The 24,783-nt window shown below is 33.4% G+C and overlaps 2 protein-coding genes and 1 long non-coding RNA gene across 4 annotated transcripts; 2 read left to right on the top strand and 1 right to left on the bottom strand.

Moving 5' to 3' along the window:
- Positions 1–360: 360 nt before the first annotated feature.
- On the bottom strand, positions 361–18,663 carry LOC110120093. The gene is made up of 2 exons (XR_002308699.2): positions 18,517–18,663; positions 361–5,807 (listed from the first exon to the last, which is right to left on the bottom strand). It is a non-coding gene; the product is annotated as an uncharacterized LOC110120093 (long non-coding RNA).
- A 176-nt stretch (positions 18,664–18,839) lies between these two features.
- LOC100643508 (probable malonyl-CoA-acyl carrier protein transacylase, mitochondrial) lies at positions 18,840–20,731 on the top strand. Its single transcript, XM_012318579.3, has 2 exons — positions 18,840–20,072; positions 20,165–20,731. The coding sequence occupies exons 1-2, from the start codon at positions 19,270–19,272 to the stop codon at positions 20,604–20,606; spliced, it is 1,245 nt and encodes a 414-aa protein (XP_012173969.1). The 5' UTR covers positions 18,840–19,269; the 3' UTR covers positions 20,607–20,731.
- A 1,357-nt stretch (positions 20,732–22,088) lies between these two features.
- LOC100643716 (probable small nuclear ribonucleoprotein Sm D1) lies at positions 22,089–23,968 on the top strand. 2 transcript variants are annotated; one of them, XM_020867644.2, is made up of 4 exons: positions 22,089–22,207; positions 22,499–22,575; positions 22,659–22,856; positions 23,773–23,968. In XM_020867644.2, exons 2-4 carry the CDS (start codon positions 22,506–22,508, stop codon positions 23,853–23,855), a joined length of 351 nt encoding a protein of 116 aa, XP_020723303.1. In that variant the 5' UTR covers positions 22,089–22,207; positions 22,499–22,505; the 3' UTR covers positions 23,856–23,968. The 2 variants fall into 2 exon arrangements, with proteins under 2 accessions (XP_020723303.1, XP_003402355.1); XM_003402307.4 differs by having other exon boundaries at positions 22,101–22,292.
- The last annotated feature ends 815 nt before the right edge of the window (positions 23,969–24,783 follow it).

The following is a 24,783-nucleotide window of genomic DNA, read 5'->3' as shown; positions in this document are numbered from 1 at the left end:
ATAGAGCGGCAAGGTGAAGAAAAGAGAAAGAATACGATCGAAGGAGGAGGGTCAGTGATGACCGATTCCGGCGGTAATGGGATACGATCCAGGGTCAGATTCGGTGTGCGTGAAAATGAAGGGGTGGCATCTCGCACTTGTCTCCGCGCTCGTAAAATAGGTGTCACGCTTGTCAATGCTCCGCCAGTTTGATTTGTAAAACGTGCGCTTTCATGGCAGCCTTCATCGTGTAGTCTGACTTCGTAGCTTAAATGATATAAAAAATGATAAAAAAAATTTGAACATCTTTCTCTGGAAAAAATTAAGTTGTTCATCGATGTTTTCGCGTATTTCTTTATAATCCAGAGATATTTTGAATCATTTTATTCGGATATCTGAAATTTTGTTTATTGAAACATGATACATTTTCTAGAAGAAGAATTAGCTTAGTGCGTAAAACTATTAAAACTGATCGATATAATACGTCAACTAGTAATCATCCCAAATAATCTAATGATTCCCCTAAATCTTATCTTATAATTTTAGCTTAGGAATCGACGTAATCAACTTTTACTTGATTACAGTCCAATAATTTTGACCATCGATAATATCACTTAATACAACATTATACTTGTAAACTTCGAACTTCTTACAGTTCAAACTAAATCCATAAATACATACCTTTGTTCGTATCTTTGTTAGGTTTATCAAATTCCATTAAAAATTCATCAAAGCAGCTCTACTAAATGCCAATTAAAGCAAAAGAATGGAAACTCTCGAAAAATGATTTCCATACTTTTAAATCTCTTGATCAATGCTTTATTACTTCGCAATAGCTAATTCTTCTGTGATTCCTAACAAAGATTGCCTTTTAAAAAGACAGTAATTGAAATTTAATGGTTCTATTTCTAATATCTTTAAATATTCACAAACAGCGTTTAAAGTCTTAACGTCTATTACTACAAGAATGGACGTAAGTAGTACACGTATTCCGCTAACGATACTCCATTATGGATATAATAAACCCGTCAGGTTTCCAGTCAACGGTATTGCCTTTTCAAGGCCAAATTTTCACTGTCGAGCGTCCTTGATAGATTAGCCTGTTGTTAGTTGCCGTTATCGACGGTTGGGACTCGCTCGATAGACCTTTGCTCGTGACATTGTAGATTGTAGCCGGCCCGTAAGTTTCCTATGTTGGCTGGATAGATTGTGCTGTTTCGATCGAAGATTGAAGATTAGATCGGAGAAAAGTATGGCCGATGAAGAGTCAACGGCCTCGCTGTTTATTCGATCAACCAAATATCATCGACACCATGCATGCTTATCGAGCAGAGAAACTGCAGAATGATAAATTATTTGTTCAAACTTTCGATCGTCCTAGCCTAAATTCTCGAAAACCTTTTTCGAAGTTCTTCCGTCGAGAGAGATTCACAGATCGCATGACGCAATGTACTTCAAGTGGCTGTTTTTCCTATCGAGCAATATCGTAGACGGAAGTTGTAGGTAGTTGTAGTTTGATGATAAGAATTTCTTTATTGATCGCTAGATTGATTTCTAATTAATACATATCCAATATCTGATTGTTACGTGCGATAGCAATCATGTGTACGTAAATTGATCTGTTTTATAGGAATAATTCTTAAGAAAGAAAATCACTACAGTAATTTGTAAAAATTATTGCTAATTACATTTGTTAACTAATTTTATCGTTAAAACGTATTGTAATTATTATCTAGCTAATAATATATAATGCTATGCTAATAATATATAATAGATTTGTGGAGAATATACTATAAAATGTTACGATATATAATCATAAACTTAAGGAAAAATCTTTTCAATAAGAAATTTAGTTACACCAAGTTTTACGATTACCTAGATTTATTAAACTAAAAAGATGAATGTAATGTCTTAGAATTACCTATTAAATACCATACGTATCGTACAAATCTTATAAAACAACATTTTCGTAAAACTTATTTCAAGTACTTGTGGGACTGATCGTGAGTTGAACAAAATTGCGGAGGTGACTGAACTTGATTCATAAATTTTATAAAACTCGCAAACATGTAAATTTACACTGGCGTTTTCATCGTTATCGCATATAGAACTTTGAGTATTCGAATAAAAAGAGTTGACATTACCTAATCCGTATAGAGACATATTTTTAGGCCAAAACGGTTTTATCTCTGTAAGTATATTCTTGATATTTAACGGCTGTGTTTGTTTTATAATGCTGCGAATTACTAAGAACATTGCCATCGACCGATGATTGTGTAATTAGTCCATCGAGATATACGTATTTAGCTAAAACTTGTTTTCAAAGATTACATTTCATTAGATACAGTGTAATGAAAAATAAACTCTTCGCTTTATAATGATATAACTGTTACCAGCAAGACAAACAAATTATCACAAGTTACAAGAACAAATCTATTAATTGTAATAGTTCTTCGAAATCTATGAAAATATAGTACTCTCTCTCTCTCTCTCTCTCTCTCTCCCTCCTCCTCTCCCTCCCTCTCTTGCTCTGTCTAGTCAATTAGAAAAGGCACGTTTAAAAAAAGTGTAAACGTTAATAAAACAATCATAAAAATTATTGTCTATTATTGTTTTATACACATACGTATATGGGGATTCTACAGAAGTGGGCATTTCTCTCTCTTCCAATCTCTCACTTTTTAACGCTTTAAAAACATTAAATCGTATTATATTTACATACCAGAGACAGATAATAACTGTGACTTCATGGACAAATTATGAAGAATTATGAATTTAATTTATTTATATCCAAAAATTACCATTTTTACATGAAATTCTCAGTGTCCTGGCATGTTACAATTACAAAATTTAATCTATCACTCTCATATTCAATGCGTAAATGTGAAAGTATTCGCTAATTTTTCCTTTTTACGTATAGACAGAACTTCGGTTTAACGGACACAAAATTGTGACCTTTCCTAATTGCAATTTAAAATGGTTTTCTATACGTAGAATCGAAAAATGTAAGTTTTAACTTTAGGAATTCCGTAGTTCAAAAGTTACAAGTATATAAAGTTAAGCGATTTCAGCGTTGACTGCTTCAACTTTGACACCATGTTGATTTTTATCCACGATTCGTTCAATGAGTAGAGTCACTGGCTCTAACAAATGCACGTGGATGTCGGCCATTTTACGACGGGATTTTGAATCATGAGTACTGAATTAGTTTTGGCCAAAGGTTGCCGGTTACGCTTGTATAAGTGAATATTCGGCGAAGTTAGTAGCTCAATGCTCATCTGTGCGGATCAATCGAATTACGAATAGAAGCAATATGACGTCATACTAACCTGTAATATACGATAAAAATGCTCAGTTTTCCACACGCATAATCCTTGAACAATTGCATTTTTGGATTCTACCTATTAAAAACTATTAAATTCAGATAAAAAAACTAAAAAGATATATTATACAATAGTCATATTTATCATTCGCATTTATTTTTACCTTAATCGATTTTATTCTATCGACAAAGAACATTTACAATCTTTGTCACCACTTTTACATTTCAGTCCCCTGTCCGTGAAATTATTTCCAAAAAAAGAAAAAAACAACGATATCTATGGTATTAAAAGAGAAATCACGCGAATTAAGTAAAAAATAATCAAGCGAGGTTAATGCACCTCTTACGTTTTGCAATTATAGAGATGTAACGATAGAGTGCGTGAGCGAGCTGAAAAAGCGATATAAGAATCGAAAGCGAACGTTAGCTAATAGAAGTCCCTTCTGTCCTTGTCTAATAACGCATGCACATCCGTACAGTAAATATGGAATTGTAACGCCGATCAACGAGCGGCGTCAGTGTGCATGGCTGATTAGACAAGGACAGAAGGGGCCCCTATGTCGCTTTCACTTACGCGGTAACATATGACCCATGTACTCTATCTTTATATCTCTCTCTTTTTTATTATTATTACAGGTGGCCATTTTTGATTAGCTAAAATTGTGGATTCGTTGACAATCACCTGTCACAGGCAGTCTGATATTTAGTCCCCTGGTTCGTATTATATCCCAATTCTATTACTTTTATTAAACTTTATTTGATATAACGTAAATGTAACGTTGGTATTGGACTCTCCCCTTAATATCAGAATTGAATAATAATCCGCTTGAAAATTTTTGCAACAAAAAAGTTTACAATAAAAAACGTGAGGTTGATCACTAGTTCGTTTATACAAGGAATTCGTTAGTTTCAAACATGCAATGGTTTTTGTTTTCATGTTTAGCTGACAGTTGTCAGGAATCATAGTTGATTTTATATTTTATTTAGTATTTTTCAGCATTTAGCATTCATAGCCGGTTCGTTTACGATTAATAAGTGTTACTTTTTTTTTTAATTTAATTATTTTTGTTTTCACGCTTAAGTTTAACTGACAATTACGAAAACTGGTAGTTAGTTCGTTTATAATCTTAATGATTACAAATTACTATTGATGTATGTTGTTGGATGTTCAAATTTTGTAAATAATTCTTGGGAGAACTAATTGTCTTTTAACCAATTCTTTCTGATAAATGGTGCGAGTAACAATTTGTCTTTTTCAGGCAAAGAGTTTGAAATACAGTTGATTACGTGTGACTTTTATTGAAATGTCAGTCCCGTGTAGAGATAGTTTTTAAAAAAATACCGACAAAATTACACATAGTTATTCGTTTGTCTAGCGGTAGCTACAGAGTATATAGCAATATTAGCATGTCGTTTTCCATATGTAAAGCTTGTTACATAATTCATAAATTAAGTAAAAAAGTGTATGGACTATATCACTGTCGAATAATACTACGCACTTTTGTACAATCCACCACCCATATACGTATTTTATTTTCTAGTAATTACGTTATTAGTTATTATATGGAAAAGCAAGAAGCCACGAATAACGTTTGAAATTTATATTTTCAACGCTGTTTGTGTCAATTATATCATGTGCGAAAGTCTGCAAGTAGAAAGAAACGAAATATCGGAGACTTATCGTGCATCGCTTGAGTACTTGAAAGTTCGTAATTAGAACGAATATGTATATGTTTTATAAGTATATCTATAGATCAAATATCTGAGATAAAGATAATTAATCCTTTACATAAAAGTGATTATTTTGTGAAGACAACAGTGTCTATGGAAATAATTGATAAATATTACATATTCTTATTGTGAAACGTGAATTTTCATATAATTTTATTCTGAAATCTCTTGATCTTGTACGACTGGTTTGACATATTATCTAACGAATCAATAAAAATACTCAAAAATCAAGAATAAAATGGTCACGATGATCCTCTTTCCAAGTTCCATTCGCCGCGCCGCCTGAAGTTTAAGGTCAGCGTCGGGTTTCGTTGTTCTTATCGTGATTCTAGATACGACGTTTTATGTTTTATCATAGCGAGTTTCGTATTAATGTAAGCACCGCATAAAATTTGTCGAAAGCCACGTTTGCGGAATGAAAGTATTTTATGACGACATCCGCATATTTGTCTAAGAAACATGAATCAACCAAGAATACGCAAATCAATCCCCTTTAACAGGCCGAAGTAACAAAAAAACAGATTCCATGGTCCTAAACAAGCGCGTTGGAACAAGACATTCGGCAAGTATACAAAATATAGATAGATCAGCGCGAATAAGAAATCGTGCTTTCGGCATCGATATCTCCACGAGGCAGAGACGGAGAAACATGCGTCGGAACGGGAGAAAGGAGGAAGGAGAAAGGAGAATGCAGCGACTGGCAGCGACGGGCAGCGACGGGCAGCGACGGGCAGCGACGGGCAGCGACGGGCAGCGACACACGTGGCCGTAATGCCTGTAATCAGAGAAGAGTATGTAGTATATATACGGTGGTTTGTCGGATCGGAACGTAGCAGCAGTCCTTCATAGGACATTGACTTTGAGATATCGTCGGTTGGCTGCGACGACGCTATCTCGTTTCGGCTTATCGCACTTGTTTCGCTGTACCTTATCTCTCAGCTGCCTCCTCAAGTCACTTTCTCGCAGTCTATGCCTCATTAAATCATCATCCCGCGTAGCGAAACGAAAAGTCGTGAAAAAATGACGTGGACGCTTGTGGGTGGCCATGCGAACACCATAATGATTATTCTTTAAACCTAATAATACTGTTTTCTCTATTAACAAATTTCTTCAGTTTAAGGTTTATGGAAAGTACGAAAGGATAGTTCTTGATACGCATGATCTCTCCCTCTCGGTATACGCTACAGTTTTTCTTAAAACAATAAAACTCTTTTTGCTTGTTAAAAGAAAAGAGTGAGGTCGAGGCTTAAAAATTCGAAGATCATACCAGGATCGTTAAATCTTGAATCGAACATTCTATCCAAAGCACTTCGATAACTTCGCAATAATTCTACAAAAGCATCTTACCAAACCAATAATCCCAATACGCTGTCACGCTGACCAAATGTACATCAACCTCAGAGATAACATCGAAACATAACGAATTCAGCCCCATTGACAACAAATATTCTACGGATTGGAAGTATTTTTCAATTTTATGTTTAATCGTCATCGATCGTATCTGATAGATTGAACTATTCTAATCGCTGCAAATATGATTATTCACGCAAAGCAGACTTTACTTTAAATGGTGGCCGATGATTATCGAAGCGACGGTTAATTTAATTGACTAAACTGGTGGTCATGAAATTATCGCATGTCGAACGATCGTTGGCCGCGAAACGGTCACAACGCTCTTAATTATAAATCAAACTTCAATAAGCTTATCAACAGCGAGGCAAATGGCCCTTGTAAGAAATATTATTAATAAGTATGGTTGAACGCTGATAGAGTTCCTTTTAAATGATCAAACTCATTTCTTCGCGGTTCCTCGCCGCATTCGCCATGTTCCCAATGAAAACGGCGAGCACGGTCACGCAAGAGGATTCGCTGCTGTCTAGAAAAATGGATAAAGAGAGCAGCGAGAACGAGTGACCGACAGGATTTATCCGACGAACAGGCAGGTTGACTCGTGAGCGTAGGGATGGAGAGAGGAGCCCCGTGCTCATAAATCTGCCAGAACTCTTTAAGTGTTCGTGATAGCTGTCTCGGAGGTTTTCCTTTTTTCTCCCACATCCTGCCTCTCTCTCTCTCTCTCTCTCTCTCTCTCCTTTCTCTCTCTCTCTCTCTCTCTCTCTCTCCCTCTCTCTTCAGTGTTACACGTTAGTTCAGACATCATTCTCCCACTTCGTCTTAAGTTTCTTTTTTCCCGCCAGATTTTACCATTCTCCTTCCATTTTCTCTCGCGGTCCGTCCTTATTCTGCTCTCTTTTCGTTCTTCTCGACCGCGACTGCACTTTCTCCGTCGTTTCAACCTCGACGACCCTCACTGGGGAATATTATCGACACTGCCAAGTTCACTTCTGTTTACATTCACCATGGCCAACTGCTCAACGACTCCAGGCATGAGAAACCATGCAGTTTCTCACGAGTACAGATCAATCGATAGATCAGTTATTATTGTACATCGCATACTATGCGCTTTCTATAGTTGTGGGGGATCACTACGATAATTATAAGAAATTTTTCGGTTATAACCGTATAGAGATCCCTTTTTTCTAAATAGAATTTGATTGTACTGCACGGTTCATCATCGTTTCCGAAAAGTTGTAATTTAACTGTGCAATAAGTATAACAATTTTATGTATTTGCAATTAACGTTAAGTTATTATGGGAATAACTATAATTTTTGATCTCTGCCTTTAACATTTACAACGATAATTTTATACAGCCTGTATTTAGCACACCTTTCATAAATATTGACACACGAAGATTATATCTGTTTGTTAATATTCTAAAATCAATGAGTCAATGAAAATTATTTTAATCGATTATTAAAGTATCACAAATTTATTCGTCTAACAAGATCATACTATTTAAATACAGAAATTATCTCAATCGCTCCAGCAATTAATTGAAAATTAGTATCCTCTATTTTGCAGTTATCCTTGCAACTGCAACCTGCTGTAGTACCAATGTTTACCGTGTTACTTATAATACAATACAATGAATAATTGTGAACTCGATAAATTAAATGATATTCATTGAACGCATGCGATTAGCTGAAATTGTCTTCGAAAACATGCTTATCAGTGTTTCCGATTATTTAAAAGCGGTCGCGCTACACGACTGCGTGTATACCTTCGATGTGCGCTCGCGCGTCCGTCTTCGCGTATTATTGATTTTTCCATCTCCGTGATCGAGGCACATCTCGATTAAATTGATTACTCGACGATGATCTCGATTAAACTTGTATTTACACGAGCAATACCTAACCGACGGACGATAAGCGCGCTGAAATTATGGCTAACACGATTAACTCGTTCATGATTCGCGCAATTTTCCGGACCACCACCAAGATTGGCGCGCGCGCGCGCGCGTCCCGTGGAAATCGCCTTATTCTATGCTTAATCGGGGAAGTTCAATGCACCTGCGCAACTCGCGTCAATTTCCTCTGCCGAATCCCTGCTACCACGGCGGTCTTGACTCGACTACATTACTCATCACTTTCGTTAATATTTTCTACGTAACAGTGATGGATTCTTATTACTTTTCCTTTATTTCTTTGGTTCTTTTCTATTTCTCAGTGAATTATGCGATTTAGATATGAATACATATTAAGAGATATATTTGAAGCCTTTCAGAGACCAACAGCGACATCTGTATATGTCATCTAAAGACGTGTGTTTATACATATTGTAATTAGTGTTATCGACAGATGATAATTTCCAGGTACTTTTCACAACTATTATTTGTAATACCACAAACCAATATACAGAATAGATCTTACATCTGAAATATCGATCGTGAAGGAAAATAGAGTACTTCCTACGCCCTCTGCGATTTATAGCGATGAGTCCAGGAATTATACTCAATCCAACTAATAAGGTTGGTAAAGTCACAAACGATGTAATACACATACAGATGTGGTGAAGTTAACAGGAGTAAAAGTCTGTGGTAAAAATACCCTTCGGGTTGTACGTTACACGTAGTTATACGATTACGCTAGAAATGATATACAAGGTTATCCACTTAACTCGGAACCCGCGCTATGTGAATGGCAACATTGTAACATGTACGCTTACTACGGCAGTCAAATGTCGTTCGCCATCTATGAACTGTTGCTAGAAGTACAAATAGGCAAGAACAAAGAGCGGTTTGGTAGCCGTCGAAGGATTTTAAATTTGCCATCATAATAAGGGAAGACGATCGCTTCATTTCATGTCCCTGCATGCAAGACAAATAAGCGCACTCAATTCTATTCCCACATGTAACTTAATATCTTTTTCTTTAATAACTGATCTCTTGAGTTATACTTATTTAAAGTGTAATCACAATGTAATTTTTTTTTTATTTAAAATTGCATTCGGTTGCCAGAGTTATTTGCGAATTACAATGAAATTATCCAGATTCTTACAAACATCAAGGCCCTTTTTCTATTTCATCCGGTAATTTTTAAAAATTAAAAAAATAGAAATTAATTTAATCCTTGTAATACTGCAGTGTTGGAATCCGTTCGGACTATTTAAACAACACACGTTGCAGTGCCAGAGATATTTCACGCGAACTTTTATTTGACTGTCTCGAAGTGCAACTTAATGAAATCGAGTTTCTTTAAAGATTTAATACTTAACCTACCGGCGCGGTCAAATTGACCGCTCTCGCGACTTTTACACAAATTTAACCATATTTAAACTTTATCATATCGCTTCATAATTTCTGACTTTTCCTGAAACATGCATACAATATATTTTTCTGTATTTAATTTTAGTTTGCTCTTTTATTTTCTGAGAACAATTTATATTCTGCTTTGCCTGCCGCGAGCGGTCATTTTGACCGCCCGATAAAATATGTTAATTATTCCTAGAATAAATGCAATCAATACAAAGATCAAATGGCAAACAAAATTAGTATAACAAATAATAACAGCTGTTACACCCGTAATTTTGTCATAAAACAATCCATCCCTCGATCAAGATAGCCACCAACTGTCAAGACATATCAACTCAGGTCCATTATAATCCTAAGATCACCTAATCCTAATCCTAATCGCCACAAAATTTACCATCTTTTACAGTCCATTGTTACAAACATTTTAAAAGTCGAGAAGTTTCTTAGAGTTATTGCTCATTGCTATAACACTCGACATCTAAATTTTTCATCTCTAAAACTCAGACAGAAAGCATCTCCAGTTCCGCCTGTGCAGGCGACCTAAACGGACGTGCGAAACAGTGCTCCAGCGAAAGTGCGGCAAGAGGGAAGAGAAAGCGGCAAAGTAATCGATCGACAAAACGTGGAATCATGCAGATTCCACTAATAAAAATAACCAACTCAGGAGAAACATATTTTATAAATAGAGCTACAGACTCTACATATGTAGAAAAAAAAAGACGATAACATGAAAATATCACAAGCCAACGACGAGGACAACGAACCAACACACCACGAAGAAAGCTGGACAGTGGCAACTTCCAGCAAAAAATTCAAGGTAACCCCGTTCGCAAGCGGGAGGAAAATCGAAACACTGGAAAAAAAAACAATGGCTTCAGAATATCAAACTGCATAATTCATTCAGCGCACTGCCAGAAGAGACAGCCACGGACCCAACGAAAAGTCCGACAAACCGCACCTAAACCACCACCAATATACATAGATGCGAAAATAATTGACCCCCTCATTGAACTGTTAAACAACACTGCAGGGAAAGATAATTATGTTATCAAACAGATAAAAATAGACCAGGTGAAAGTGTAAACCAACACCCCAGACACATTCAGAAAAGTAACAAGATCATTAAAGGATAAAAATGCAGCGTACCACACCTACCAGCTCAAATCCGACAAAAGCTACAAAGCAGTAATCAGGGGATTACACCTAAAAACAAATACCGACAAAATAAGCGAAGAACTAGCAAAAATCGGACACCAGGTAAGGTCAATAAACAACATAAACAAGTGATGATACCAAACAACCATTATCACTATTCCTAGTCGAACTAGAACCTAGAAACAATAACAAAGACATATACGATATAGAAAAATTACTAAACACAATAGTAAAAGTGGAGCCACCTAGACATAAAAAAGATATCCCCAATGCATAAGGTGCCAGCAATACGGCCACACAAAAAACTATTGCGATAGAACCCCGGCATGCGTTAAATGCGCAAAAAATCATCTAACAATACACTGCCCATACACGGGAAAAATAGAGGAAGTTAGATGCTATAACTGCAACGGAAAACACCCAGCCAGCTTAAAGGTTGTGAAGCTAGGAAACAATTACACCGCAAACTGTTCCCACCCCTACGAAACAGGACATACACTAACATACAAGTCCAACAGGACAGCACAAAACCCGAAACATTACCAAATACAGAGCAAGCAACAAACACTAAACACATCAGCACCAACACCTTTGGTAGTCGAAGCTACGCGCAAGTAACCAGCCAATCGACACACTCAGACAACCAATACCACAACAACAGTAGCAACGACACTACAGAAATCAAAGAACTTCTCAAACAATCCATCAAGAACACCGAAATGCTAACCAGAATGATAAGCTAACAAAACGCAGTACTCAGACAGCAAACCAAACAAATCACAGTCATGCTACAACTACTTACAAACGTGCTAAGCAAAAAATAAAAACGGACACGCTAAAAATAGCAGCCTGGAACTCAAACGGCCTACAACAACGGGCCTTTGAAATTAAAACATTCATATACAATAACAATATAGACATACAACTTGTCTCAGAAACACACTTCACTACAAAAAGCTACATGAAAATACCATACTACACCATATATGATACTAAACACCCCTCACGAAAAGCTCACGGAGGGACAGCAGTGATAGTCAGAAACGATATCAAACATTATCTACACAGACAAGTTAATAAGGAATATTTACAAGCAACCACCGTTACAGTTCAAACTAGCAGCAACTGCTTCCAGTTGTCAGCAGTATATGTGCCTCCGCGACACAAAATAACATCACAAATGTAGGAAGAATACTTCCAGGACCTAGGGGACAAGTACATTGCAGCGGGAGACTACAACTCAAAGCACACGCTATGGGGATCAAGAAACACTACACCTCGAGGCAGAACACTGGAAAAATACATTAGAAATAATAATCTCAATATATTATCCACAGGAACACCGACATATTGGCCGACTGACCTGAACAAAAAACTAGATCTTCTGGACTTTGCAGTTACAAGGGGACTAAATACAAACAAACTAAAAATAACACTCAACCTCGAGCTCAGCTCCGATCATACACCCATAATAATTGAATACAGAAACAAACCAATACTTTATAGCAAACCAGTAACACTATGCAATAAATCCACCAAATGGCAAACTTTCAAAGAAATAATAGAAAGCAAAATAAACTGCAACATCCCGTTGAAAATTCCTGAACACATAGAACAGGCAGTAGCAACATTGACAGCAACTATTCAAGAAGCAGCAAGGACAACCACTACACCCGAATCAACCAGCAGACAAACAATAACAATTCTGCAAGAAATACTCGACAAAATTAGAGAAAAAAGAAAAGCGAAAGCAAAATGGCAAAAACACAGAACTCGAGAAAACAAAAAACACCTAAACAAACTTGCAAAGGAAATAAAAAACAAAATAAAAGAGCACAACAATAACGAATTCGTAAAGTTCATAGGGACACTCTCTACACACGAGAACACCAACTACTCACTATGGAAAGCCACGAAAAAAATAAAGAAGCCAATAATACCCGTCCCGGCAATCAGAAAAGCAGATAACACATGGGCAAGAAGCAACGAAGAACAAGCTGAAGAATTCTCCAACCACCTCTGCAACACATTCACACCACGCATTATCAACAACAGCAACCTCAAAAGTCATACGGAGGAGGATCCACAAACCACTATTACCACAACCGACAAGGAATACACCATACCTAAAACATCAGCACAAGAAATTAGAAACATAATTGATAAAACAAAAAACAACAAAGCGCCAGGAATCGACCTAATCAATGGTAAAATCTTGAAAAACCTTCCGCCAAAAGCAATAAGACTAATGACAATAATATTCAATGCAATTCTAAGAATTCAATACTTCCCCAAACCATGGAAATTAGCACAGATCAAAATGTTACATAAACCAGGCAAAGACCCGCACCAAACTGCATCTTACAGACCAATATCACTGCTTCCAGTATTTTCCAAAATACTGGAAAAAATAATATATTGTCGGATAAAAACAATAATAGAGACAAAAAAACTAATACCAGATCACCAATTTGGTTTCAGAAACAAACACTCCACGATAGAGCAAATGCACAGGCTTATAAACGAAATAATAGTAGCACTAGAAAACAAGGAATACTGCACAGCCCTCTTTATAGACATAGAGAAAGCATTCGATAAAATTAACCATGAAAGTCTACTACAAACAATTAGGAAACAATTTCCGGAGCAAATACGCCAATTAATAAAATCCTACCTAAGCAGCAGAACCTTCGTAATAAAAATCAAGGACACACATTCTCAAGTTAAAGACATCAAGGCCGGGGTACCACAAGGAAGCGTCCTAGGCCCAATACTATACACATTATACACGGCGAACATACCAACAACTATCAACAGCACAATATTGACATTCGCGGACGACACAGCTATACTAGTCAGACATACTAACCCAGAAACGGCAGTCAAAATACTACAAGAACATATCGTAAAAATAGAAAATTGGCTACAAGAAAAACAAATAAAAGCAAACCCCAATAAATGCAACCATATTACATTCACGCTACGAAAAAAGATACCACCAAACATCCTATTGAACGGCACGCATATAACACAAACAAAGCATGTCAAATACCTAGGACTCCACTTAGATACACAACTCACATGGAAACTACACATCTAATCAATAGTAGAAAAAATACAGAAAACAAGGAGACAAATGCATTGGCTAACAAGCCGAAAATCCAAATTAAGCATAGAAAATAAATTAAAAATATATAAAACGATCATAAAACCAATCTGGACGTACGGAATACTACTATGGGGGACAGCAGCAATGAGCCATATAAACAAAATAGAGATAATACAAGCTAAAATCATTAGAACAATAGTAAACGCACCATGGTACGTCAGAAATGATGACATACGGAGGGACCTGGGAATCCCAACGGTCAAGGAAGAAATTAGCAGATACTCAGAAAAATACAAATCAAGAATAGCAACACACACAAACCGACTACCTACGGAAACGTACAAAACCATAAACATGGGCAGAAGACTAAAAAGGAAGCACCCAGCAAACCTCATAAAGGATATAACCTAGCAAACGCGAGGATGGTACTCCGCTGGGGGTAGCCACCAACATGTTAATATGACTGTTAAAAAATTCTACCAAATGTCCAAATTGGACAAATTGTGAATTTCAATAAAAAAAAAAAAAAGAAAGCATCTCAGAGCGTTTTGTGTAAAGTTGTTATAAGAGGAAAAATAAAGCATATCAAATTTGACAATAATTTTGTATTCCGTACATGGTATTATTTTGTGATAAATATTTACCCTACAAATATCAAGATTTTTCAAAAAAAAAAAAATTATAAAAAAAAATAACGTACATAGGAGAAGACTGTTCAGTGTGCGATGAACGAGAAACTTTAGCAACTGAAAACGGCATGGAAACACATGAAAAGCTATTTACAACAGAATCATAGTTGAATATTATAAATAAGCGTTTACGTAAGGGCAAAAAGGAAAGACATTATCGTTGACGGCAGAGAGTGAAACTGGGCCCGATAGAACAGTTTGGAAAGAAATAGATGCAAGTCTCAAACCTGGCAGGACATCAGTTCATAATATTTTTAGGATATTTTTAGGGTTAAACGGCATATAATGAAAGGACCAGTAAAGACGGCATTTTATCTTATTATTCATCACCGTATAAGGAATCATATAATAAAATGTACCGAAGAGGAAGCATTTAGAGTATTGGGGATTACGAGGGAGCTAGATACAACAAAACTAGATGCATTTATTGCTCTGTTATATGCCCGCGGTGCATATCAGGCAAAAAATTTAGATGTCTAATATTTGTGGAATAAAATTTGCAGACCTGCATTTATTTCAAAAACGATGAGGAGGAATGACTTTGCTGAAATTATGAGATGTATACGATTTGATAAGATGAGCGAAAGAAGCCAACGTTTATGAACCAATAAATTTGCAATGGTATCTACAGTATGGGGCCAATTTACAGAGAATTCACAAAATTGTTATAAACCTAATGCATACATTACTTTTATATAAAGAATCGCGGGAAAAAACCATGCAATAAAACTATCAACAAGTACTACAAAAAACTTGTCAAGTAAAAAATTAGTATTCAAGTAAAGGTTACAAAATTACGAAAATTTGTTTAAGATGCGGGAAATATTTATGCGGCAAATGTACATTTGATAATAAGATAACTTGTAAAAAATGCAGCAAAGTTGAATAAGATATATCTCTATATAAATAACAGTGTGATTCTATTTAAGTCTATGATTGAAATTAAACAAAAGTAAATTTGGACGAAATTTTATGAAAGTTCATCATTTTATATACATTTAGCTATAAATTAACCATTATCTAAGTTAAATCATAAAAACTATTACTTCTTTAATCATCGGTCATTTTGATCGCACACGGTAGGAATAGGTATACACGAAGTGTCGGTAGGTTTAGTGTTAAGGACAGTCCGGAAAAAGCTAAGGAAAAACGTATACTTGATACAAGAAACGTGTGCTTGCTTGGTGAAGTTCTACTACAAACTGATGATAGGAACGATGTTTGAAGTCAGACAAACTGCTGGGTTTGTTCATTTTCTCAAGATGGAGGGAATGGAAAGAAGAAGCAATTGGTGAGTGCATATTTCAAAGAAGGAGACACTTCAACTCCTATATAATGGTCACATCGGGCTAGCGACAGGCCCTGAGGTGACCGCATGCGACGTTCGAGTGTCGGACCAACGGTTCACAGGGAATAAAGGAATACAGCACGCCAGAATTCAAGGAATGAAAAAAAAAATATGCTAATGCCAAAAAGTTTCGCGTCTCCGAGTTGTTCTCGATTACAAATAGCTGTTGTTTCCTTAAACTACTTCTAAGGATTCAAAGGATTTACAATCGTACATTTTGAAGAGTTATATCACCTATATACATGCAGAAAATTGTATCGAGGTCGGTTGATGCAGAAACCACCAACAGGTATCGAAAGATGGACGAACATGTAGATTTATTATAGGTGTAGGCCGAAATGTAAGAAGATATTAAAAACGAATTCAAGCCAGTCACGTTTATAGCACTCCTGCTATAGCATTTATAGCACTTTTGTAAATTCGGAAATGCCGAGCTCGTGTGGTTTTACTTCGACATTGACGATTCGTCCACGTTAACGATTGTACAACGAATACTAAAAAAAACCAGGCGTCGCAGTTGCAAAACGTCGAGCCCGCTGATCCATATACTTACTATACGGGGGAGGACTTAATTTGTGGCACCCTCAATTGTTGACACTTTCTCTTTCCACAGCCGAAGGTGACGAAGACCAGGCGACCGTTCCAAGCGTTCGAACTTCACATTTTCTTACAAAAAATCGTAGAAAACTGCGATTTTCATCATTTTTTAACCATTTACAGCTTATAGCAGCGTTAACCTATTTCGATTAAATTTTCAGTATGTATATAATAGACAGATTCTTCAAAACGTGTTGTTTGAATTTTCATTACAGGCCCAAATAAAACGGTTGTAAAAAGTGATTTTTATTATTTTCTTCCGAACAATTGCTATTCTTTCAAAATTTTCTTGGCATATTATCTAATAAATTAAACCTCCTAATATTTCAAAAATATGCAAATTGTTTTAAAAATATTATTCTTCTTTAAAGCGCGATCGAATACTTTCATGAGTCGCTGTATGTATAAGAAAATGTTGGGCGAGCTTGGTTCTTCCGTTTATCCTTTGGATGAAAGTCCCGTGCACAAGTGCATATGCAAGACTGTAAGAAAGTCTGTAATAATCTATCTTTATAATTCAATTACAAATGAATATCATCAATGTATTGAGTACGGGTTAACTTTCCGAACAATCTGACCGGCAACGCTTGCATGTTATGAATTACTTTTCATTTAATTAGAAACTACATCAACTGATCGTAATTATATACATGATATACATTAGAAATTCATATAATTTCATTATGATTCCATTTCTTAATTCTTTAGTAACTTTAATACAGATAGAGAATAAGTAAGATTCTCATTCGGAAATGCAAACATACAGAGAGTCAAATCCTTTATGTTATATACTGAAGTAAATTTTTTGAAGGCGTTTCTTACAGTGTCATTACATCTGCAGTTATAAATGGGATTTCCATAGCTGTTTATTTACATTTGTGAAGTATGATACAAAGATAAAGATATGTATGGCTGATGGCTATACGGTAAACAGATCGCCAAGCGGCGAACGTATCGGATATACTTGCGACTGTGTCACAGGTACTTATATATGGGCAGGAGTAATGTCCAATAATGATAGTTTTCACAGTGTTTACGAATATCTTGGAAATATCTAAGGTTGAACAGGGCGGTTACATGCATGTATAGGAAAAAGTTATTGAGAATCATGCAATCATGCTCCCAAACAACATAAATTGATGATGAGAACAAACTTCTAGATATTTACCAAAAATTAATCATGTTAAGTTATGTTCCCTTTGAAACCACTCAACTTTTATCTGAAATATTTTTCATTAAAATGGTTATTTATGTAATAATCGAAGTGGCTTTTTTATTTATTTATGGGTATCTCTCAGTATATATATACTTGCGTCTTTTCTTTTCATTATATCTTCATAAAACCATTAATTTTTTATAAATTATATTACATAAATAATTATTATGATAATATAAATAGATAAAAGTTGTTTTAGTGAGATCATTCTTGAAGTATTAAAAAGGTCTCAGAAATTGATAACATTTTTGTTATTTTGTAGTAGAAAATATAAGTTGATAAATACATTTTTAGTTGATGTATAATTGAACTTATGTCATATGAAAATTTAACTGCTGCCGCCAAATCATTAAATATTATAAAACGCTATGTAATACATACGTATACATATGTCGTTTCTAATGTAAGCGCGTAACCATATGTAACGTACAACTAGAGAGGTAATTTTACCACAGATTTTACTCTTATTGACTTTATCACACTTGTCTGTGACTTTACTAACTTTATTAGTTGGATTGAATATAATTTCTACACTCACTGCTATAAATCGCTGAGGGCGTGAGGAACATTCTGATTTTTTACACGATCGGTGTTTCAGAACATGGAACACGAAGATTCGTAAGATGCAACGTTTATGCTGTACACATCCTTGTCTGTGATGGAGCCAAACAGGGCAAATCCCTAACTTTATAGGTTCTTGTATATGCTAGCGCGGAATACCTTTAATCCTTTGGACCTTGATCACATAGTACAGCGCATATCGTGGAACAACTAGAAGAATGGACGTAAGATCCTCATTTTCTCTCTAGTATAAGACTGAACTACGAACATATAAGACAGATCTCGACACTCATATACCGAAGCCTAGGGAAAATCGTTCGAAAATTGAGTCTCGATACTTGCCGCAAAATTTCTGCAAATTAAATGGAAAATCAATATGGAAGACAACAAAATTGTCGTTCTTACGAGACAAACGGAGATGAGTAGCATTTTCTATTCTGTCGCAGCATAACATGTTACGCATACGCAGAATGGGAACTTTTTGTTTTCCATGTTGATTTTTCACAATTTAGTATTCAAACAGTTTTTGGTGGCGGATGTCAAGATCTGTTTAGGATGCACATGTATACATAGCAATCTGTATATATATAAATAAAAATAATGTATCAAAATTTTATATTAATATCATATTTATATAATGAAATAATCTTGGGAAACACTTTCTAAATATAAGATAATATTTTTAAAGTAGAAGACATATAGGTTATTTAACTTCTATATTGATATAATATAATGTTTTTAACCTAGAAGATAATAGCAACTAAAAATAAATAACTACGTCTCATGTATTCCTAATTTCATAGATTATCGTAATATATTCTAATAATATTAGTTTTGAATAAAAGTTTTTGTTTTTGAAATTTATACAATTTTGTGAATATTTAATAGATATTAATTTTTTAAATAATTAGAATGTTTCAACAAATATTGTTTAAGAAAATACTTCCTTGTGTTCCAAAATGTTCCCGCTTAGTTCGGGTCAGTCAAATTTCAAATGATTCCATGAAAGATGAAAGTAGTAATTCTGAAGCATCGAATACAGATCAATTCCACGAAGACTCTTCACAATGTTCGTATAAGACTCAAGAAGTATTGCATCTGCTTGAAAAAGCTGCAACATTTGATGGCGTCATGGATAAAAATTGGATGACAACCCCATATCCTAAAGATATTCCGCTTAATTATAAAGAAGAAACAAAACCAAGTATTAATCCTGAAAATACTTCTGTTTTGTTATTTCCTGGCCAAGGTATTATCAAAGTTGGGATGATTAAAAAATATATGGATTATCCTGCTGCTAAGGAACTTTTTGAAATAACCAATGAAATAATTAATTATGATTTATTAAAACTTTGTTTGAATGGCCCACAAAAGGAATTAAATCGAACTGAATTTAATCAAGCTGCTACAGTAATATCATCGTTGGTTGCATTAGAAAAAATCCGAGCAGAAAACCCTAAAGTATTTGAAACTTGTGTTGCTACAGCAGGATATAGCGTAGGGGAGATAACTGCTTTAATTCTTTCTGGCATTATAACTTTTGAAGATGGAATTCGATTAGCATGGAGTAGAGGAAAAGCTATGCAATATGCGTCAGATATGGTGCCTCAAGGAATGTTATCTGTATTTGATACATCAAAAGCAAAAGTTTCCAAAGCTTGCATCGAAGCAGAAAATTTGGCAAGAGATATGGGTATTGAAAATCCAACATGCAGGTAATATCTTAATATTTAATATTAGATAAATAATAGAAAAGGATGTTATATAATTCATATATGATATTAATTATATAATCAATTATTTTTAGAATTGCTATTTTTCTATGTACAGAAAGAAAAATAATAGCAGGAAATATAGAAGCATTGGAATATGTTGAAAAACATAAAGCACAATTTGGTTTAACTAACACATCCAGATTACCTGTATCAGGAGCATTTCACACACCATTGATGGAACCTGCTTTAAAGGCAGTTTCTAAAATATTAAAATCGATAGAAATAAATGAACCTAGATGTACAGTATATTCCAATTATAAAGCTGTACCATACACTAATTTACGATATGTAAAAAAATACATATTAAAACAAATTGTCTCACCAGTTAGATGGGAACAATGTTTACAACATATATATAACAGACCCGACGGAATACCATTTCCACAAACGTATGATATAGGATCAAATGGAAGAATGAAAACTATCTTAAATTTAGTCAATTCAAAAGCAAGCAAGTCATGTATTGTAATTTAAAATACATCTAAAATTACTGTATTATATACAATTTTTCTTAAACTTTTGATTCACTTTTTTATTTACCGATATGTACTTAACATTAGAAGAAATATAAATAAATTTGAAAGAATAACAAATTTTAATATTGTATTTATACATATATTTAAACAACAGTAGTGTTTATAGGTAATATAATCATACAAGAACACAGTAGTGAAGAGATACATTTTTGTCCTACACAACTGCATTATATCTATTTATTTGTATTATATTCTATGTATTCTTCTTCTACGATTTACATCGTGTCAACTACAAAATCATTAGTGACAATACTGTGTCTAGATGGGTTATATATTGGAGTAACATTTGTTTATCTTAATTTATTGTATTTGTTATGTGATTCTGTAATGTTGGAAATGTACCTGGTTTTATGCTGTAGTTCTGTTCTGTAGATCTGTTCTAATGTTTTTAGTGATTAGATTATAACTGATGACTACATATACATTTATGTTTTATTATGAATTTAGTATACACATAAAATATGGGTGATCATTATTATAATTTGGATTATTGTTATTTACTTTTGTTATTGATCAACTAATTATATGTAAATTAAAACAAAAAATGCTTATATATTAAATAATTAATTAATTAGAAAGATACAAATTAACATTAAGCATTAAATATAAATATTATGTGCACAATATTATAAATACATAATATTTGTAAAATATTTCATAAAAAAGTTTGATATATATATGTGAAATAACTTAATTTATTTTGAACTGCTATCATTATATTTTCTCTCATGCCTCTAGTTTTCAAAACAAATTAGAAAATGTAAGCACAAGGTATTGTGTTTTCGGAGTTCTTTTCATTTTAATCATTATGTAAGCATATGTAAATGTTTATACCATAATAAGAATTCATATTCTATTCGAAAGAACTCACAGAACTTTTTCATCCAACAGCAACTTAATATATGCTATTGTGAAAGCACAAAACATCTTCAAAGTTGAAAGTTTGTAATTTTTTTCAAAATTAACTATTTCGGAAACTGTGGGTACTGGAAAAAAACGGTTTGCAGATTCGCATTTAGCTTGCAAAAATCTGCAGGAATCCTATGCAAGGAATCCCTTTCGAAGGTTGCAAAGTTGGAAAAAGATTAAAATTCGTTGAACATTGTAATTTGAAATTCATTATTTCACTAAATTATTAAAAAATGATCTCTTCTATTTGAATTTTGTCAATTGATATTAGTAATGTAAAAAGATATCAATATATTGCTTTTACATATACAATAATATTTAAGAACATCAAATGAAATATTTCTCCGCGCATTTTAGTTTTATTTTATAAATTATATTTATAAATTGTATTTATTATTGTTGTGTATCAGAATTTTTTAATTACTTTGTTACTAATAATTTTATACAAAATATATAAATGACTATGACATAAATTTTTATAAGTTTTTGCGCATACTCTATGGTTATAAGTATGAGTATGAGTAGGAGACAGTTAGGGGCACAGCTAGAACGTGGTTGGAACTTCGAGTAGATTGAACAGATATGAAGAGTTTTTGGAACACAAGAAATACAGTATTCTGTATGGTATAGGTAAGAAAATACGGTATGAAATTGAGGTTGTAATCTTTTATTGTAAGATAAACATAACATCAAACATTATCATGAAACTAGTAAGGTACGTATATTAATTTGTAATAATTCAATAAGAAGTAATAAAATATTTATGAAACAAAAAGTTTAAGATCAAGTAGAAATATTAAGATTAAGACTATATATGTGAATAATTAATTGGATTTGTAAATTATTACTATGTTTTATGACATCTGATATTTTTGAATCTTCTAAATTCTGTTTATAATATAATTCTTATAACTATTTCAGATTTTTAATGAAACTCAGTCATGAGACTGTAACAATAGAATTGAAGAATGGTACTCAAGTACATGGTACTATTACCGGTATGTCATCATAACCTATAAAAAATCTTCATGTTTATATTTCCATTAAAATTTAATAATATTTGTTGAATATTCACTTATAGGAGTAGATGTGGCAATGAATACGCATTTAAAGACTGTAAAAATGACAATAAAGAATAGGGATCCTGTACAATTAGATACATTAAGTTTACGAGGCAATAATATAAGGTATTATATATTACCAGATTCATTACCACTTGAGACTTTGCTCATAGATGATACACCAAAAGCAAAAGCAAAAAAGAAGGAGGCTGCACGAGGTTTGTAAATATAACAATATTAGTTACTATTACTAATTTACAAGTATGAGAAAGTATATACATGCTTTTTATATTACAAATAATATAAATATTGCAAATACTTTTTCTAAAAGAATATAAAAATTTATTAATGGCTTGTATGCTATTTTATTTAATACTATAATTTAGTACTAATTCTAAACAGAAAGGCCCATCTTACTAAAAATCTCAACAGATATTGTTAATATATTGTTGACTGTCTATTTTATTAAGAAACAAATAACATGACTAACATAAACACGAGTTTACTTGTGATTGGTCAACAATGAGTGAATACATATTTTTCTTTCACTTGGATATATTAAGAGAATAAATTGAATTACTTAGAAAGATATTACCCTTGTTTGTTTATTTAGATAAGAATTTGATGTGATTATATGTATAATTAACTAATCAAACATTCTTTCTAAAAAATGTTACTCAAATGAAATTTGTAAATAACATCGATAGACTTTAAAAACTAGTCAATTATATTACTTATTACATTCATAATATATTGATTTCTCTCTCTTCTATGTGTATTTACACATTTTTCCTGAACAAAGTTTTATACTTTTCAGATATATTTCATGTAACAATTATTTCAATTTTTTAAAACAATTGTTTTACTCTCACTTTACTTAAGTATGCAATATTACACACACTACTGAAATTTTTTTATATTTGTATATTTCTAATTAAAGTAGCTTTTATAATTAGTTCAAGATACGATAATTTAACTATAAACATTCAAATTCAGTAGGGATAAAACAGTGTAGTATGTCGAAATACATTTATTAATCAAAATATGTAAATATATTTTTATATCATCAATGACAATAGACATTCTATTTTATATATATATATTTTTTTGTTTCTATATTTATATTACTTTTAGGAGCAGTACGTGGTCGAGGGCGTGGTGGACGTGGTACGAGAGGAGGTCGAGGTGGACGAGGACGAGGACGGGGTAGACGATAGTTATGTACATTATTATATGTTTCATTGAAATAATTAATTCAATCTTTTGCACCTTAAAAAATACTGACGTAATGTATTATATAATACGAAAATAAATTGTAATGTTTTTGGGACTTATCAGAACTTTTAATTGCTATATTATACTTTTATTGGTAGAAATGTTTACCATTTACTTATCAAACATATCTATCTATAACAACTGCAGGAAGAGTGCAAAATGAGCACAAGAGTTCATAGCGATTGCGATTACTACATAGGAGAACTTACAGATTAATGATAGTGGGTTCTACATTTAGTATTTCTAATATTTTTTGCGCTCAGATCTTACTGAACAGCTTCATCTGAGAGAAAGCAAAATTGCATACATCTCATTTCGCACTTTCTTATAGTAGGAATTCTGGTAATTATTTAGAAGTATGGTTTCCTCTTCAATGCTCTTGAAATATATTGCCAAAGTTATCATTCTAAACAACTTTTTCTTATACAAGTAATCGCCGCTCGGCTGTAGTTTTTCAAGTTATAAAGCAATTTATATTTAATACATGTACGTATATATATATATATATATATATATATATATTATTCAACTATTTATTTTATAAATTTTTGTTCTGTAAACAATTAAATTTATCAATGATAATAGGTATATTTGTTACATTTTTGATCAACTGAATATCAGAATAAAATGCAACATTTCATATATCAGTTTATTCATAAAAAATTATTTCACGCCAGTGTTACTAGCCATCGAATGACGGTCAGAGAGCAATCTGGCACAATTTATAATTCATTGATGTTTTTTGTTATTTATAGAGTAAGAGTAAGTTTAGATTGGGCTATATAAAAATATAGCCGCTTATTCTAGAATAAAGTGAATTCTAGAATCGTAACTTAAATTTATAATTTTTTGCGAATATGTTTTGTAAGC

Source organism: Bombus terrestris, chromosome 3 (genome assembly GCF_910591885.1).
Source record: "Bombus terrestris chromosome 3, iyBomTerr1.2, whole genome shotgun sequence".
NCBI lineage: Eukaryota > Metazoa > Arthropoda > Insecta > Hymenoptera > Apidae > Bombus > Bombus terrestris.
The sequence above is the reverse complement of the archived record's forward strand: the minus strand, read 5'-3'. Positions and strand labels throughout refer to the sequence as shown.